This window comes from Pseudorasbora parva, chromosome 2 (genome assembly GCF_024679245.1).
Source record: "Pseudorasbora parva isolate DD20220531a chromosome 2, ASM2467924v1, whole genome shotgun sequence".
NCBI lineage: Eukaryota > Metazoa > Chordata > Actinopteri > Cypriniformes > Gobionidae > Pseudorasbora > Pseudorasbora parva.
Genome location: NC_090173.1, coordinates 1,671,325 through 1,690,249, shown reverse-complemented (window position 1 = coordinate 1,690,249; position 18,925 = coordinate 1,671,325). Strand labels below are relative to the sequence as shown.

General features: G+C 43.2%; 2 protein-coding genes across 3 annotated transcripts in view; one reads left to right on the top strand and one right to left on the bottom strand.

Moving 5' to 3' along the window:
* The window catches only part of LOC137090224 (uncharacterized), a 258,833-nt gene extending 253,246 nt beyond the window's left edge, over positions 1-5,587 (bottom strand). Inside the window, exon 1 of the mRNA XM_067454077.1 lies at positions 5,584-5,587. The gene's annotated coding sequence lies outside the window, so the exon portion shown is untranslated. The remainder of the gene's footprint in view (positions 1-5,583) is intronic.
* Positions 5,588-8,046: 2,459 nt separating this feature from the next.
* Positions 8,047-18,925, top strand: part of triobpb (TRIO and F-actin binding protein b) — a 15,729-nt gene continuing 4,850 nt past the window's right edge. The window contains exons 1-8 of one of the 2 annotated variants that reach the window (XM_067454182.1): positions 8,047-8,277; positions 10,964-11,020; positions 11,122-11,190; positions 11,282-11,371; positions 11,448-11,557; positions 11,903-12,311; positions 17,300-17,540; positions 17,714-17,801. In XM_067454182.1, coding sequence (XP_067310283.1) covers positions 8,272-8,277; positions 10,964-11,020; positions 11,122-11,190; positions 11,282-11,371; positions 11,448-11,557; positions 11,903-12,311; positions 17,300-17,540; positions 17,714-17,801 — 1,070 coding nt within the window. In that variant the 5' untranslated portion in view covers positions 8,047-8,271. Of the gene's footprint in view, positions 8,278-10,963; positions 11,021-11,121; positions 11,191-11,281; positions 11,372-11,447; positions 11,558-11,902; positions 12,315-17,299; positions 17,541-17,713; positions 17,802-18,925 lie in introns of both variants that reach the window. The other variant, XM_067454173.1, reaches the window with a different exon arrangement.

Here is an 18,925-nt window from a genome sequence, read left to right as displayed (position 1 = left end):
GTGTTGATGTTGTCCAGCAGCTGTGGTGCGTCTCTGATATTTAATACACACAGCAGATGGACACACACATGCAGCATCACTGTCTGCTATTGTTGAGCGAGCCAATGGGACGACTGTGTGTGTGTGTGTGTGTGTGTGTGTGTGTGTGTGTGTGTGTGTGTGTGTGTGTGAGAGAGAGAGTTTAGTGTTCATCTCAAACTCAAACGACTCTCATCTGCTGCTCAGGTAACACACATTCACTCTCACTGTCTGTCTCTTCATGTGCCTGTTTGCTCCTGGTGAACCTGTGTCTGAAGGAGATTACAGATTACCCACGATGCCTCTGGCTGCCGAAGATGAGCCCATCTGTCCGAAGTTCCAGCCCAACATCTTCGACTCCACCCGCTGCCATGATTGCCTCCGACAGAAACACCTGCACAACACCTGCGGCGCCGGCGAGCCACACACACCTGCCACACACAGCGACGAGAAAGACACCAGTGCCAAGGTGAGGCGGACAGACAGAAGAACCAGCTGCTGAACAGATGAAACTCACACGATCATACATAGAAATGACAAATGCAGTGTGTGGTGCTGTAATAAATTAGAGTAATTTGTTCAAGTAATACAGGAGCGGGGGTGAGGTGCGCGCGCACGCCCTCATTAATAATGAATGAAGGCAGATCGTTTTCTTCTCTCTGTGGCACCAGAGTAACACAATACACTCTCAGAGAGACACTAAAACCAGCCTGGCAGAAGCATAGTATTAACTTCGTAAAATAAAACATATATTTCAATAGCTTTAGCCTAGCAAAGTCGTTTAGAGTGCATATTGACAGAATTCACAATTCGGATATTTTAGCTACCGATTCTTCATTTGTCTGAAATAATGATGAGCAGGAAAGCCACAAACCAGACCGAGTTACAGCTGTGAAACCCTAAACCCGTACAGTGTGTGTGTGTGTGTGTGTGTGTGTTCCTGCATGTGATTCCTCAGTTAACAGGAAAGAGACATGATCTCGTCTCATGTGTATTAGTGATACAGAACTAATGTAGAAACCTTGCAGCGTCTGACGGCTTAAAGCCGGGTTACGCAGATCTCTGATTGGTCGTGTGTGTTCCGTCCGCCCAATTAGGATGACTCAGATGTGCTGTCAGTGGTCAGCAGCTACTGTGATGTCAGCAGAGGGGGGCGGGGCTTTGAGGATAGCTCCGTCTGCATCTTGAGTCCCGACTGTGACCTGTATCTGTGTGACGGAGACGACGACCAAAGCTCAGACAGGTAAGACTGTTCAATCCTGGCATGTTGGGTTTACACTGTATTTATCTTGTGTTATAAGAAAGCCTGCATTGTTTGCTTTGCTTGGGGAGATGAAATCCGGTTGTTGGTTGCATTTTGTTGCATCATTCTTTCCGTATGCAACATTAATCCTAGTCAGGGTGACGATTCCGTGTATAGCAGCTCTGCCAGTCCAGAGGAAGACTCCAGCCTCCTTAATCATCCTTCATCCTGCCGCAGAATGACCCGCTTGGATCCGCCGCCGCACCGGACGAGCCCCCGTGGCTGGACTGAGAGTCGCCGGGATGGCTTGGGACAGTTCGGGTTTTCTCACGGTGAGGAAAACACCAATATCCAGTTACCAGTTGAGCAGCTTGTGGTGTTGTTGGGATAGTTAGAGTGGCAGTTTGAGGTGTCAGGTGGAGTCGGGTTGCATGGGCTTTTCCTGAGTATCATTTCACATATTAACACAGGTCACGATCAGTGTTGCCACAGTTACTTTGAAAAAGTAATCTGATTACTCCTTTAAAAAGTAATTTAGTTACTTTATAGATTATTTAATTTTAAAAGTAATTAAGTGAGATTACAAGTTACTTTATTACTTACATTCAGCAGTTTCAGACAACACCCCTGCCGCCTCAACATAGAAATGACAACCGTTTTTGCCAACACTCACCTTATTGGAAGGGAATTTTTAACAGTAATGTCAACAATGTATCTCCTGACATTTTAAGTTTGTAATGAAAATATATTTCCTGAAAAAATACTCTGCCCAAGACGCAAGGAGAAAGCAAAAAAAAAAATGTACTAAGGAAATTGACTAAAATAGTACCTCACGGTGACTTGGATAAGTTACTTTCATCTGATTACTGGTTTGGAAATAGTAACACATTAGATTACTCGTTACTGGAAAAAAAGTAGTCAGATTAGGGTAACACGTTACTGGCATCACTGGTCACGATCTTGTCTCTCTGTCCGCAGGCAACGTGAAGGAACGTGAGAGTGGATATTTCTCCCTGGGAAAGGCTGCCGGAAGCAGAGCTCTCCGAGATCAGAGTCCCTCTGGTCCTTACCGCCATTCTGAGAGAGGGCATCCCCTGCCCAGCAATAAAAGTCCAGAACCAAAAGCGGCCATTCCATTTCGAAACCCGGATCTGGGCGTCCCCTCGCAAAGGAGGACCTCTGAATTTCAGAATCCCGAGCAGCTCACAGAAGACTATCCTCCGCAGTATCCTCCAGATCCGTTGGATTTCAGTGCAGAGGTCGAGGCTCTCGCTGGCCCCCGAGCACTGAGTCCAACCCCTTTCAAACAAGCCGAATCGATAGGTGCCTCTAGCAGAAAAGGTGGACGAAATGCCCACACGTCTCCCTTACGGCAGCCAGGAACGCTCAACTCTTCCCAAAGAGGCTCTTCCGGCCTCTCGCGCTCCTCCTCTCCTTCCCGTAGTACCTCTCCATTCAGACGGGCCGAGTCCAGCTCCTCTCTCAACACGGCTGGCTTTCGGTCTATCAGTGTTTCACACGGACAAGATCGGGCTTCGGTCACTCCGGCACGGAACAGTTACTCCGGAGGTGTGCAGAACAACCTCAGATCGTTTGCGAGCACCGCAGGCATCGTTGGTAATGTCAGTAAGTCCTACATGGATGTGAGAGGCTCTTTGCAGAAACCCGATACCAACAGCTCCTCTGTTGGGTCTACAAACATCCGTGGAAGCTTTTCCCCTTCCAGACGGAGTTATGATGCTCCTGCTGTTAGGAAACCCGAAACGAAAAGCCTTTCATTTGAACGCGGCCAGGGCAGAAAGAGTCCCCCCCCTTCAGTCGGCCGCTTTAATTCAAGAAGCCAGTCCCCTTCCAGGCGGAGTTATGATGCTCCTGTTCTTAGGAAAACCGAAACGAAAAGCCCTTTGTATGACCGAGGCCATGACAGACAGAGTCCCCCCCCTTCAGTGAGCCGCTATGATTCAAGAAGCCAGTCCCCTTCCAGACGGAGTTATGATGCTCCTGTTCTTAGGAAAGCTGAGACAAAAAGCACTTTGTATGACCGCGGCCATGACAGACAGAGTCCCCCCCCTTCAGTGGGCCGCTTTGATTCAAGAAGTCAATCCCATTCCAGACGGAGTTATGATGCTCCTGCTGTTAGGAAACCTGAAACAAAAAGCCTTTCATTTGAACACAGTCATGACAGACAGATTCCCCCCTCTTCAGTGAGCCGCTTTGATTCAAGAAGCCAGTCCCCTTCCAGACGGAGTTATGATGCTCCTGTTCTTAGGAACACCGACAAGATGGAAGGAGTAAAACATGAAAGACAGTTTACCTCCTCCGCGTCGTCCTCAAAGGGCCGCTTTGAGGACTATGATTCAAGAAGCCAGTCCCCGATGGGAGAGATTCGAGAGGGTCGACGCAGTGCGTCTCCAGTCAGGAAGGGCTATGGAGCGCCCAGCCAATCGGACAGAAGATCTATATCTAATGGGCGGAGTCATGAAAGAAACAGCCCATCCCCATCTAGGAAAAGTTATGAAACGCAAAGCCAAACCACAGTGAGGAAACCAGAACCAAAGAGGTCCCTACACAGCTACAACCGAGACAGCCGACACTCTTCCCCAAGTAGAGGTCCACTCCAAAACCCTGGCTCATCATCGCTTCGTAAATCCGAAACAAGCCAGTCCTCATCAAACCGTGGCACCAAGAGCCGTAGTCCCTCGCCCTTAAGGTGGGCAAATGACACCACTAGCCAATCTCTTCCCCACAAGTCATCGAGTGGAAAGAGCCCCTCTGTGTCTTCACTGAGGCGTGACATTGCAGACCACATCCCTCTCAGGAACACAAAGAGTGACAGAACTGGCTCCAGCTCTTATGACAACCAATCACAGCACGATTCAAACCCTCCATCAGGCCGCTGGAGAGGCTCCACCCACTCCCTCAACAGCCAATCCGTCTCACGTAACCCTTCCCCATCACGACAAGGCAGTGAGAAGAAACAACTCAGCTCATTTCCAAAATCTGTCCCTGTCGCCTGGGGAACGCCACAAGACGGAAGCAAGAGGAGCAGCATGAGGCCGAGCCAAGAGGTGCAAATCTCCACGCCCAACAACCGTCGAGCAGCGAGCCGACACAGAAGCCCCTCCCCTCCAGTCCAAAGGCACACGTCTTCCCAGAGCTCCATGGACTCTGAGTCAAGCCATCTTTCTGCTGGGTCATCGGGTCTCAACCGGGAAGAATATGCCATGATGGCTGACCTTCCCAAGGTTAAAAAGGTCCTCCAGAGGGAGGGTTCGAGCCACCTGGGGAAGATAGAGAGCCATCAGAAACGAGAACTGTCCCGCTACAAACCGGCCAGGTGGACAGAACATCTTTATACCAAGAATGCTGTGAATCAGATTTCTTATGAGTGTTAGTGATATTTTCAGATAAGGGTCACACATGGTAAGCTGAATCTGTGTTTGTATGTTTTACAGTCACTCCCAGAGCAAAGCTCCTCACTCGGAGTGGGAAGACCTAGAGGATGAACGAGACAGCGGCACACTATCAAGGGCTCACTCCTCCAGCTCTTTACACACACAGGTAAACACACTGTTAGAAACATGTAAACATGTTTCTAAATGCCATGGTGTGAATCCTGCCCATTTCCACCATAGATCAGAACTATTCATACCCTTGTCTGGTGTCTGTGATGATCGAAATCCTGACTGAAAAAGTTCAAAAAGGCATTTAAGTGTGATCTCAATTGTGAAGCCACAACCTTTTCAAAGATTTTACTTAGGAATGGTAAATTTGAGATTGGCCTATAATTATGGTCAAGGCCCGGTTTCTTAAGAATGGGGGGTGATGGCAGCCAGTTTTAATTCTCCTGAAACAATAGCAGATTTACTAGAGTTTAACTAAGAGTTTAACTAAGAGTTTAACTAAGTTTAACTTTACTAGAGTTTAACTAAGCTCACAAAAACACATCTTAAGCCAAACAGTTGGAGTAGGGTGGAGCTGGCAGGATATAGAGTTAGACATCACAATTAGATCACTTATGGTAGCAGAGATTAAGCAAAGCCAAGTCAGCTGACATCGAGTGAACACATTTGAGTCAGTTGTATAAGGGGTGTTTTTTTTAAACAGATGTAGTGATTGACTTCAATTTGACTGAAAGGTAAAGCACCTCAGAGCCAGAAATAACATGTGGAGGATTAGTGAGATTGTTGACTATAGCAAACAGGGATTTTGGCCTACACATGTGGTTTCGCGTTGCCATGACAAAAACCAATGTCATTATACCTGACCATACCGAGGACTGACACCACAAAATGATGAAGAAAGTAGAGATTCACTGTATCAGATGTCGAGAAGGATATGGATCGGATGGAGACGTTCAGTGAGACAGCACAATTGCACCAGCGTTTTAACACCGGAAGTACACACAGGGAGAAAACTGAAAAAGTTTAGTTAAAGTTTGTGTTATTGGAAATTATATTATATGTCCTTAGACTGGATTCATGCACCACCCAGCCTTGCACTTTCCAATGGTTAAAGGATTAGTTCACTTTAAAATAAACTTTTGCTGATAATTTCCTCCCCCCCATGTCATCCAAGATGTCCATGACTTTCTTTCTTCAGTTGAAAAGAAATTAAGGTTTTTGATGAAAACATTCCAGGATTTTTCTCCATATAATGGACTTCAATGGGCCTCAAACGGCTCAAGGTCCAGATGACAGTTTATGTGGAGCTTCAGAGGGCTTTAAACGACAGCAGACTATGAATAAGGGTCTTATCTAGCCAAATGATCGGGCGTTTAAACAACAAAATAAAAGGGTTCTTTAGATGTTTTTATAAGCACAAATGCTGGCCTTGCTCGGTTCTGTGAAGCACAATTACGTTGAAAAGGTCACGCTTGCCCTACGTGGAAGTACCGAGTCAGTGTTTACAAATGAGAGGAAAGAGGACCATACACACATGTTCAGATGTCTTTGTGTCAGTTTATCATTTAAAACGTTTTTACGCACACTTGTAAACACTGACTCCGCCTACGTCAAGCGTAGTCTTTTCAACGTTATTGCATTTGACGTCACACATACGCGTCACAGAACAGAGCAAGGCCAGCATTTGTGCTTATAAAGCTTAAACTCTTTTATTTTGTGTTTAAACGCCTGATCATTTGGCTAGATAAGACCCTTATTCATCGTCTGGTGTCGTTTAAAGCCCTCTGAAGCTGCACTGAAACTGTCATCTGGACCTTGAGCCGTTTGGGGCCCATTGAAGTCCATTATACACTGCAATAAACGCTCTTCTTATTTAGTTTTTTTTTCTTGATTTCAGTCCAAATATCTAGATATTCTTAAATCAATATCCATTTACCAGATGTAAACCAGTACCAGATTTACCAGTAAAATTACATAAGATAATTTTTCTTGTTTTCTGGGGGGAAAAAATCTAAATGAAGAGAGTTTTTGCTTAAAACAGGCTAAATGATCTGCCAATGGGGTGAGAAAAATAATCTGATTTCTGATTGGGATGAAAACAAGAAACAAGATTTCCATCAGAAATAAGATTATTCTTCTCACCCCATTGGCAGATCATTTTGCCTGTTTTAAGCAAAAACTATCTTCATTTTGATTTTGTTTCTATCAGCAAAAGTTTATTTAAAAGTGAACTGATCCTTTAAAGATTGGAGGTCTGAGTGTCTTATCCTACAAGGCATCAATAACCAAACACACACGCTGTTTACACACACACACACACACACACACACACACACACACAAACGTGTGTCTGTTGTCTCATGTTTTAACGCTGTGTTGGTCAGAGAGCGAGCAGTCCGGCCCCGGAGCAGACTCAGCCGTCCAGAGCATCAGGACAGAAGCAGGTACAGTCTCAGCTCCAGTCGGCCTGATGGGGAAACCCCAGGGTCATCTAATCCGCAGTGTGTGTTTGCTCTGCAGAAAGCACACAGACCCTCGGTGTACTTCTCCTGCAGCGTGGAACAGACCGATGAAGAGTCAACGCAACAACAGGCATGGCCCTCACACACACACACACTTAGAACCTAATGAGAACGTTAATACAACGTTCCACAAACTGGACATTTCAACGTTCCTAGAACATTCAGAAAACGTTTTTATAACTTAATGGGAACGTTAGGGAAACGTTCTTATAACCTAAAATTGTAAGCTGGGAAATCTACTCTAGTAATTTTACTATAATATACTATAGTATTTACTAGGGTATCTTTACACTGTAAAAAATTATATATTCAATAAGTTATGACAAAAAATTTTTTTCATTGTTTTAACTCATCAAAATAAGTTAAGAAATGTTAAACTTGTTTTGATTAGTTATACAAGATGTAACTCATTTTTTTAAAGTCTTGTTAACATCATTTAAGTTGAAATAACTTAAACATCCAAGTTGGTTGTACTGCAAAAGTTCAAAATTTGCCTTTTTTTACAGTGTAAGTTAGTAATTTTAATATACTATAGTATTTACTAGGCTATCTTTACTATGGTTCAAAAACAAGTAATGTTAGGTTAATTGTAGTATAGTGATGGGTGTACTCCACTTTAACGTTCGTGTGTTTTTAATGTTTGATTTAAACTATTAATCTTGATATTTTCCGCTTATTTGTGTTATAAGTAAGTTGTCAGCTTTTAGTTGTGCTGGAGTTGGGCGAGTTATGGTGAATGTGTGAAAGCCACGGCAGGTTTCCTGTGAGGGTGTTGTTTGCGCGCTGCTGATTGGTTGTGGTGGTGCGCTGGGCGGTCCTGATTGGTTGTTGCGCGTCGGTGGGCGGTTGTGATTGGCCGCTCGCTCTCGCGGAACTGTTCTCGGGACCCGCCCCGGTAACGCCGATGTTAGCAGCGCGAGCTCCGTCTAAAGTTATATCTGATGATTAAACTCTTCAATATCTAGCGATGATCGCCAGCTTTACACACCCCTGACCGATGCGGCGAGTTTAATCAGTGTGTGTGTGTGTGTGTGTGTGTGTGTGTGTGTGTGTGCTGCGGCGGCGGCGGCCGGATCGGATCATCATGACGGTGAGTTTCACTTTAATAACTGTCGCTCTGCGTGTAAACACGACGCCAGTGTGTGTTAGTCCATTCAAACTATACTTAGTGTTTGTGTTGGAGTGTTGTGTGTTGTGTTTGCACACTTTGTGTGTGTGTGTGTGTGTGTGGTATACGTGAGCAAACACAACTTGTTTTTTTAATGTGTGTGTGTGTTTGTGCGCGCGCGAGCGACACACCCGCACGCCGCGCATGCGCAGTACTGAGGCTGATTTCTGCTGGCTTAATGTTTATGTAAAAACACACAAACTCTGCTAAAGTCTGATATTATAAGTGCGTTGATTAGAGTTTACTTCAGCTTTCACCCTCAATAGTGTGTGTGTGTGTGTGTGTGTGTGTGTGTCACGTGATCACGCTCATTGTGCAACATGTGGAATATTTGATCAGATTAGTTTCTAATGTTCATTTGTCTGTGAAATCCGCTTTATTTCCACCAAACTGTGTTTTATTTTATTTTTCTCCCCCATTTTCTGAACTCTGGTGTATTGGTGAAATATTAGTAATCTAAAATCATGCCTGGAGTATTAATATTATACAATTGAACATCAGTTTGATTAAAAATACGACCACAAGTGAAGAAACAAATCCTTCAGTTTTGCTGTATTTCCCCAAATCTGTGTTTTAATGTTTCGGGATTCTGTTTAATTCTATAATCATATGTGTAATAGTCAAAGGGCACATCTAATCGGCCGACTTCATTAAACTTTAACAAACTTATTAATTTATTAAACTGTTTTACACTATGTTTTTAGGATTCATGGATTTATGATTTATTTACAAATATATTAAATCTTTTCAGATGTAGGCAAATATTCAATAGTCAGTATTTGTCCTAAATTCTTTGTTTTCAATCATCTAAAAGCACGTCTAATCTAATATATTAGATCTTTTAAATTGTAATCATATGCAAATTAAACAATTATAACAATTCCTATTTAATTTTTGGCAAAAAAAGTCACAGACGTTTACTGTTAAAATGAGACATTTTTAATAATTCTAACTGTATTACTTAGATATACACTATGTATGTTTTTTTCTGTCACAGTTTAATCCATCATAGAAACTGGATTCTGCTGTTCTGGACCAGCGAGTATATCATTTGATATTGATTGATTGATTCGCTCATTCATTGATTCGCTCATTCATTGATTCGCTCATTCATTGATTCCCTGGTTCATTGGTTCCCTGGTTCATTGATCCACTGATCCACTGATTCCCTGGTTCCCTGGTTCATTGATTCCCTGATTCACTGATCCACTGATTCCCTGGTTCATTGGTTCCCTGGTTCATTGATTCACTGATCCACTGGTTCATTGATTCCCTGGTTCATTGATTCACTGTTCCACTGATTCCCTGGTTCATTGATTCACTGTTCCACTGATTCCCTGGTTCATTGATTCACTGATCCACTGGTTCCCTGGTTCATTGGTTCCCTGGTTCATTGGTTCCCTGGTTCATTGGTTCCCTGGTTCATTGGTTCCCTGGTTCATTGGTTCCCTGGTTCATTGGTTCCCTGGTTCATTGGTTCCCTGGTTCATTGGTTCCCTGGTTCATTGGTTCCCTGGTTCATTGGTTCCCTGATCCACTGATTCCCTGGTTCGCTGATCCACTGATTCCCTTGTTCATTGGTTCATTGGTTCCCTGGTTCATTGGTTCCCTGGTTCATTGGTTCCCTGGTTCGCTGATCCACTGATTCCCTGGTCCATTGGTTCCCTGGTCCATTGGTTCCCTGGTGCATTGGTTCCCAGGTTCATTGATTCACTGATCCACTGATTCCCTGGTTCATTGGATCCCTGGTTCATTGGTTCCCTGGTTCATTGGATCCCTGGTTCATTGGATCCCTGGTCCATTGGTTCCCAGGTTCATTGATTCACTGATCCACTGATTCCCTGGTTCATTGGATCCCTGGTTCATTGGTTCCCTGGTTCATTGATTCACTGATCCACTGGTTCCATGGTTCATTGATTCCCTGGTTCATTGATTCCCTGGTTCATTGATTCCCTGGTTCATTGGTTCCCTGGTTCATTGGTTCCCTGGTTCATTGGTTCCCTGGTTCATTGGTTCCCTGGTTCATTGGTTCCCTGATCCACTGATTCCCTGGTTTATTGGTTCCCTGGTTTATTGGTTCCCTGGTTTATTGGTTCCCTGGTTCATTGGTTCCCTGGTTCATTGGTTCCCTGGTTCGCTGATCCACTGGTTCCCTGGTCCATTGGTTCCCTGGTCCATTGGTTCCCTGGTCCATTGGTTCCCTGGTTCATTGATTCCCTGGTCCATTGATTCACTGATTCGCTGAGTCACTAATTTGCTGGTTCATTGATTCACTGATCCACTGATTCCCTGGTTCATTGGTTCCCTGGTTCATTGGTTCCCTGATCCACTGGTTCCCTGGTTCATTAATTCCCTGGTTCATTGATTCATTGATTCGCTGAGTCACTAATTCGCTGGTTCATTGATTCGCTGATTCATTGAGTCACAGACTCTCAGTGAATTAGTTCAGTTTTTCTTTAGTAATTATTGACCAGCAGTTTCCCCATCATTTCCTGTGTTAGTTCCTTACACACTTACACACAGATAGTGTGTGTGTGTGTGTGTGTGTGTGTGTGTGTGTGTGTGTGTGTGTGTGTGACATTAAACCCGTCTGTCTGTCTGTCTGTAGCCTGACCTGCTGAACTTTAAGAAGGGATGGATGTCTAAACTGGACGAGAGTGGAGAGGTGAGACGCGTCTGTCTGTCATTGTGTGTGTGTGTGTGTGTGTGTGTTTCATCACAACTAACTGACCGTGTGTGTGTGTGTGTGTGTGTGTGTGTGGTTAGTGGAGGAAACATTGGTTTGTGCTGACGGATGCTGGGCTGAAGTACTACAGAGACTCTGCGGCGGAGGAGGTGAGAAACACACCCTAACACAAACACACACACACACACACAGACACCCTAACACACATACAGATATAAAGAGTGTGTGTCGTCTGCGCAGAGGGACGAGATGGATGGAGAGATCGATCTGAAGGCGTGTGTGAAGGTGTGTGAGTTCGAGGTGGAGAAGAACTACGGCTTCCAGATCCAGGTCAGTCGAGACGCGTGTGTGATCCTGTCTGAACCTGCCGCATTCCTGCTGCTCACGGGTGTGTGTGTGTGTGCAGACCAGAGACGCCGCAGTCACACTCTCGGCCATGACGGCAGGGATCCGGAGGAACTGGATCGAGGTCCTGAGGAAGAACGTGCAGCCCAGCAGCTCTCCAGACCTCACACAGTCAGTCAAACACACACACACACACACACTCACACACACCCACACACTCCGTCAGACACTCGCGCACACACACACACACACACACACACACACACACACACACACACACACACAGTCAGTCTTACACGCTCACTCACACACTGTCAATCTCACTCACTCACATACACACACACACACACACACTCCGTCAGACACTCGCACACACACACATTCGCACACACACACACACAGTCAGTCTTACACACTCACTCACACACCGTCAGTCTCACTCACACACACACATACACAGTCAGTCTCACACACACACACACTCACTCACGCTGTGGATGTGTGTTTCCTCCTCAGGCTGCCGAACCTCAGCAGTGATAAAGAAAACGCTCGTCATTCGTCCCTCCGTCTGCGCAGCCAATCAGAGGCCTCCGCCACCACCCCAAACCCTGCCCTCAGCAAATTTGACTACGTTGAGCTGTCACCCGTGGCCACGCCTTCTACCCCGGTCTCGGCCAATCAGAGAGAGTCGGGCGAGGGGCAGGTGAGAGAGCACAGCCAGTGGCAGGAGGAGCGGCGGCGGGACGACCAATGGGAGGCGGTGCTGTCGCGAAAGGGGCCGGGCCAGTCGGAGCAGAAGCGAATCGAGGAGGAGATCGAGCGGAAGTGGGCGGAGTTTGAGCGGCTGCCACTCAAAGAGATGAGGTCACTCCCACCAATGGGCTCGCGGTCGGGCCTGTCAGCCAATCAGGCTCTGGAGAGGGAGGTAGTGCGTGAATAATGTCTATCCGCTCTCATGATTGGCTTATGAGAACTGAATAGAACACGGAGAGACTCTCTCTCTGTGTGTGTGTGTGTGTGTGCGTGACTCTTTAGGGCTTGGCATTAACGCTTGTCTGGGTCAAGTGTATTTTTTGAAGGGGAAGTGAACTTTACTAACCCGACTGGACAAGCGGATTAAAATGGCAATAACAAAAAATTACAGCAGCGGCTCCCAAACGTTTAAACGTTTTTCCCCTGCGCGGGTTCGGGTGTCCCGAACGGGTTGGCGCACCCCCAATACCCACTATAAAAACAACAACAACAACAAAGCTTTGTTTTATCGCCAAATAAAGACTCATGTTTAATTGTGCGCAAATAACCAGAACACAAATGACAATAACATCAAGTAAGTTTCATTGACTGTGGAGCTAGCGTCATCATCATCATCATCATCATAACACAGCGGTCATGGAAATTAGAACGACAGTACATTCAATTAAACTGCAATGAAGTTACAAACGATTCACAGCATTAAATAGAATAAGGTCCGAGATAGATCAAATAAATAAACACGAGGATCAATCTGAAACTTTTCAAGTACGACAATAAAATTAGCCTACACACGATCCACAACATCATAAAGTTACAAAGAGATCAAACGTAAAATGTGTCCAGTGGTGGAGGAAGGACTGAATCTCAGTACTGCAGTAAAAGTAGAAGTACTACAACGACAACCCTACTTCAGTAACAGTAAAAAAGTGCTTGATTTTAAATGAATGTTTAAACATGAAACTAAACCACCAGTAGGTGGCGGCAGGTCTTAATGAGTGAGTCATTGAGTCGGTTCGTTCAAACGTCTGATTCGTTCATGAATGAGGCAGTCGTTTACGAACAGGTCACTGAATCTTTGATTCAACCCATTCATTCAAACGCTGAATCATTCAGTAACACACTATTGCTGTGAGATGCGCTGTGGTTCTGATGTGGAAATATGATCTGATCTTGGGAATATGTTCGCTGCTGTAACAGAACAAAAGCAGTTTATATTGCCTCTGAAATGTAAGTGACTCATTTTAATTTTCATTGATTGTTTATGGATCTGTCATGAAATCAGTGTCACATTCAGTCGTGATGGTATTCAGGAAAACACACTCTTGGTCGTGTCATGTGATGTTTTTTTAACTGTATTATACGTTATCAAATATAAAAACCTTCCCATTTTGAATATTTACAGCAGTGTGTTACTCTGTACGAGCGGCGTTGGTTTGTTTCCATTTCTCCTCGAGAGGCTGCGCGATGGTCAACAGCACAACCGTCAGTTCATTATACGTTATATATTATTCATTAATTATCCCAACAAACCTTAATCTCCAGCCCTGAAACGGACCAGAACAAAAACAACACATGATGACACACTTCACTTTTACTTTTGTTGGCATTTCACTTTGAAACCAAATCTTCCGCGATCATCTTGTCTTTTTTTTTATTGTAAGGAGAATACGCTGCTGACTGTTGACGCTCCGCAGCGTCTCGAGGAGAAATCACAACACCTCAGACACTGATAAACTGAGCTAAACATTCAACATGCGACGTTTATTCAGTCCCTCCAGTTTTCCGCGATTCCGCGATCACTGAATGCAATGCAAAATCAGAAACATGTCGCATTTTTTTGCAATCCTGCATAATTTGCCATTTCAACGCAAAATAATCACAAAAAATGTATTTTCAATAACAAACAAAAAAATAAAAATATCTAACTGAACCATCTGTAATTTATTTAAAGCTTAAATCCATTGTTTTCATGAGGATTACAGACGTTGGGGAGCTTGCACAGTGTGTCTTTGTAAAAGCGAAAGTCAATCTTTCTCGTCTGCCATCTCGTCTCGCATAGGCCTGAGTGCCAGGACCGGACGAACTGATTACTCTAGATGGATGAGTGACCAAATAAAAGTATGATATGCCCGATAACACTAAAAAATAGTTAATAAAAGCGCTGTATACCGCGAACTCAATTCGCTCCTGACACACGGACCGATGTCAGACTGGTGGAGGATTGTTTGCTGGCTGTCAGTGCTCGCGAGTATACAGATCTGTTCTATAGGCTTATGCCCTTGAACGATCATAATCAAACACACCCATGATTATGTCTCAATGTCCGTCTTGGCAGTGTCTTGAGTGAATAGGTTTGGGAAGTGTGTCAGTATAGGCTATTGGGTCCGTGTATTACTGTAGGCAATACAGTAATACACGGAAAGCAACCTAGGCTACCTATCAAATAACAACCACTGAACAAAATAAAATAACAGTAGCCTGATTTAAACGATAAAAAAATGACTTAAAAAAGCATTTTTGTATTTATTTATCATTGTAGTTATTTGTCCTCATCGATCATGTTATTAAAGCTCATAGTACACCACTGGCCTTTTTGTGTAAGATACCAAAATAAACAAGATTTGTGCATTTTGTTTGTTCTATTGTTGTGTATGACTATTGTGCATCTAACATAACACATAATATGGTAAATGTGCTATCTGAATTATTTTTTAAAAAACCTCGCAATATTTTCCGCAAATTTCCGGAAATTACCTCCACAAATTCAGTCATATTGATTGAAATCCTGGAGGGACTGGTTTATGCGTTTATAACATATGATAGCGTTAAACAACATCACATGACCAAGAGTCTGTTTTACCGAAGACCATAACGAAAGATAATGACACTGATTTCATATGACCGCTCATTAGACAATTAACACCGAGTCGCTTACATTTTAAATGCAACATTAGCTGCGTTTCCATTGCAGATTTGCGAAAAACTTTTGCGATATTTCTTAAATGTCGATAAAAAACTGTTGCGAAATGACAGCGTTTCCATAGCTGCAGTTATGCGACTAAAACATATTACTTTCCTCTCGCGATAGGTCAGTCCAAAATGATGGCACTTGGTGGGTTTGTACATCCCATCCATCACACTAGCCATTATTTTTATTGGAAGGAGACATATGTGTTATCCAAGCATTAATGGCAAGGAAAGCCCCTTAGGTTACTTAAGTGGCACGGATATGAGGTGTGTGTGTGTGTGTGTGTGTGTGTGTGTGTGTGTGTGTGTGTGTGTGTGTGTGTGTGTGTGTGTGTGTGTGTGTGTGTGTGTGTCAGATCTGCTTCAAGGTCTTCATGATAATGTAGCATTTCTGTGTTTAGAATCTAGTATTACTGTAATCCTATATTGTCTTTTATGAGTTTAATAAAGAACTCCATCTCGTCTTCTCGCCAAACCGAACCGTCATCTGTAAAGAATGATCGCCTTTTAAGCGCGCCAGGTTGACGCATATAGAGAAGAGCGAAATGTTTGAATTTGCATGTTAACTCAAATGTTTTATTTTTATTTTCACCACTTTCGTTATTTTGGCTAGATATTTGGTTTGTTGGGCATTTGAACTGAATTTAGAAATGCTTTGGAAAAGAAAAAATTGGCATTTAATAAACAAAATAATTTTTTTGAAATGGAGACCGCGTTTGGAGTGAGTGCATGCAAAATAATTAGTTCCCCGAGTCCACAAATAAAAATAGACAGTTTATAGTATATAATTATGTCTTGAACTCATCTGTAGAGCTAAAAATGACAAGAGTATTGTGAATTGTTTCATCTCTCTTAAAGGAAGAAGGAAAACTGAGAACGTCTGCGCTTTAATCGGCCGTGGGTTAAAGAAAACAGCCTAACTACGAAACTAAATAGGCTGCGTTTAGGCCTAAACATTAGCCTGTTATATTATTATTTTAATGTATATGTTGGTTATGAAAAGTGAGCAGCATGAGTAAGAATCACAATATGTTTGAGATGGGGAGTCACATGATTTTGATCACTTCGAGTTTTATTTTCTAGAAAGTCTTTCTTAAAAAATACATTTAGTTTTGTATAAATTGTATTTTTATTTTGATCGATGTTTCATCAATTAATTGCCTGTTTATTAGATAAGAAGCAAACTAAGATCGTCTGGAATGGATTGACGTGCGTATCTGGCCTGTTTCCTCTGCCTTTGAGTAAGGCTGAAAATACAGGCTGACTCTTTCTGCTTTAATACATTTCTTAAATATATGTCTTAATTACAGAATATATAGCCTGTAGTCCTTATTAGGAGAAAATATATGTCCTTTTAACTACATTATCTTGTTATTACGACACAATTGAGTGGAAAATATAATATATAGGCCCTATGTTGCAGCAATGCGTCACCGCAACAGGTGACATGTAAATGCGAAAAAAACGTTTCCATTGCAGTTTTGCGAAAATGTCCTTTTTCGAATCGCCTGAAAAACCACCTCATGAGAGCGTAAAAATTTTTTGCGATATATGGGAGTTTTTGCGAAATTGCCGCGTTTCCATTGGGCGTATTTTCAATTCGCAATTTCAATTTGCGCAATTTGAAGGGTAATGGAAACGCGCTTATTGACTGTTTTTGTTCAATTTTCGGCAGCGGAAATATCACAGCAGAACAAAACGCGTCTCACAGCAACTGTGTGTGTTACTGAATGATTCAGTGTTTGAATGAATCGTTTGGATGAATCGACTCAATAACTCATTAAGACTCCCCTACTGGTGGTTTAATTTCATGTTTAAACATACTTTTTAACATTTCTTATGTTTATTCACAAATCACAATCTCTTAACAGTTTCTAATGCAGTTGTATTTTTTCAGTGTAAAGTGTTTAATTAGACTAGTCCCAGCCCTAAAGTGTGTCTTATTTAAATGTAATGTATAGATCAAATTTAAGAATATAATGCGAACCCTGAAGCATAGCCTATATTTAATAACACTGATTATTTTCCTCCATAAAAGGTCAAATATCACAACATGTTACTTTTATCCGGACAAGTTAATGACCAAACATGCTTAATGTCGAGCTCTAAGCTTCTTGTGTGTGTGTGTGTGTGTGTGCATGACGCTTCCTGCAGAAGGCTTTACCTCTGTGTGTGTGTGTGTGTGTCCTGTAGGTGGCGTCTCTGAGGCAGCAGCTGGCGGCTCTGAGGGCGGGGCAGGGAGGGCGGGAGGGGTGGGCGGAGCCAGTGCGCTGTGGGGCGGAGTCATCGTGCTGTGGGGCAGGGCTTCAGCAGATGGAGCGCGTGCACAGAGAGCAGCTGGAGCAGATGGAGCGGCGACACACACAGCAGATCATCACTCTGGAGAGAGAGAGAGAACAACTGCTGAGGGACGAGAGCGACGCCACGGCTCGAGGTGCGCTCCCATTAATCCCACACGTGACCGCATCATTACCCATGATGCTCTGCAGCACAGTGCACAGGCGGAGCGCAAACTATATTGCTTCTTAGATATAATCAACAACGTTGTTTTCTGTTTGATGACATCCTTGGTAATGCTGTGTGTGTGTGTGTGTGTGTGTGTGTTAGTGATGGAGGCGTTACAGAAAGCACACAGAGAAGAGCTGGAGAAAACCACACAACTCAGAGAGACACACACGTTTGACAAACAACAACAGTGAGTACACACACACACACACACTCAACAGTCAATACACACACACACACACACACACACACACACACACACACACACACACAACAGCCAGTACTCTCACTCACACACACACACACACACACACACACTGTCTCTCTCACACACACACTAGAGTTTAGATTCCCCCCCGAGCCTGAACCGACCCGCGGGCTCTTGATCAAGCATTGTGTGTGTTTTTATTCATTACTTTATTAGCCTAATTGCAGCAGAAACTATGCCATAATCGCGTCAGAAATATATATATATATTTAGCAAAGTAAGAACTAATACTACAACTAAGAAACAAATGTGTAGGCTACAAAGTTGTTCATATAATTAGAATAAGGGCTGGGCAAAAAAAATATTTTTTCGATTAATCGGATTTTAAAATCTGGTCGATTCAGAATCGATTCTCAAAGGCCACGAATCAAATTTTTTCCATATATATTTCCGCTAACATTGAACATAAGATTAACGTAAATCTAATTACTAGTCTTCTCCACTAGATGTCACCCATTTCTTACAAAGAAGCAAGAGGCACTCATCTTTTATCCACTCAGTGTTTAAATGGCAGCTTCCGGTGCGTTGTCGCCTTTTTTAAAGCTGAGGTGAAATGCTGTACTAATACAAAAAATCAGCGGAACCATTTGATGAGACAACACACACACAGCCGAGCACACAACCGCTAAAAACAGATCACACACCTTATGTGATCTCTTTTTAATGGTTGTGTGCTCGGCTGTGTGTGTGTGGTGTTATTGTTGTTGTCCGTTACCACGGCAACTACTCGTGTCCAGGAATTAACCGTAGACTGTAAAATAATAATAAACGTGTTTCTCATGTATGAAAAGTAAATGCACACATGACTAGCAGCAAAATCGCAAGAAAAGCCTGTCGTTTACTGAAAACTGCAAAAAAAAAAAATCATCCAATATCCTTTTTATGTTTTAGAATAAATATATCAATATCCATAAAATTATTCTGAGATCAATTTTTTTAGAATAAATTTGCATCAAAATCAAGTTGTACCTAAAATAAAAAGCTTAATATACAGGTGTGTGGCTCTTCGTTTCTTTACCCATTACCCATTTGTGTTCACTGTTCTT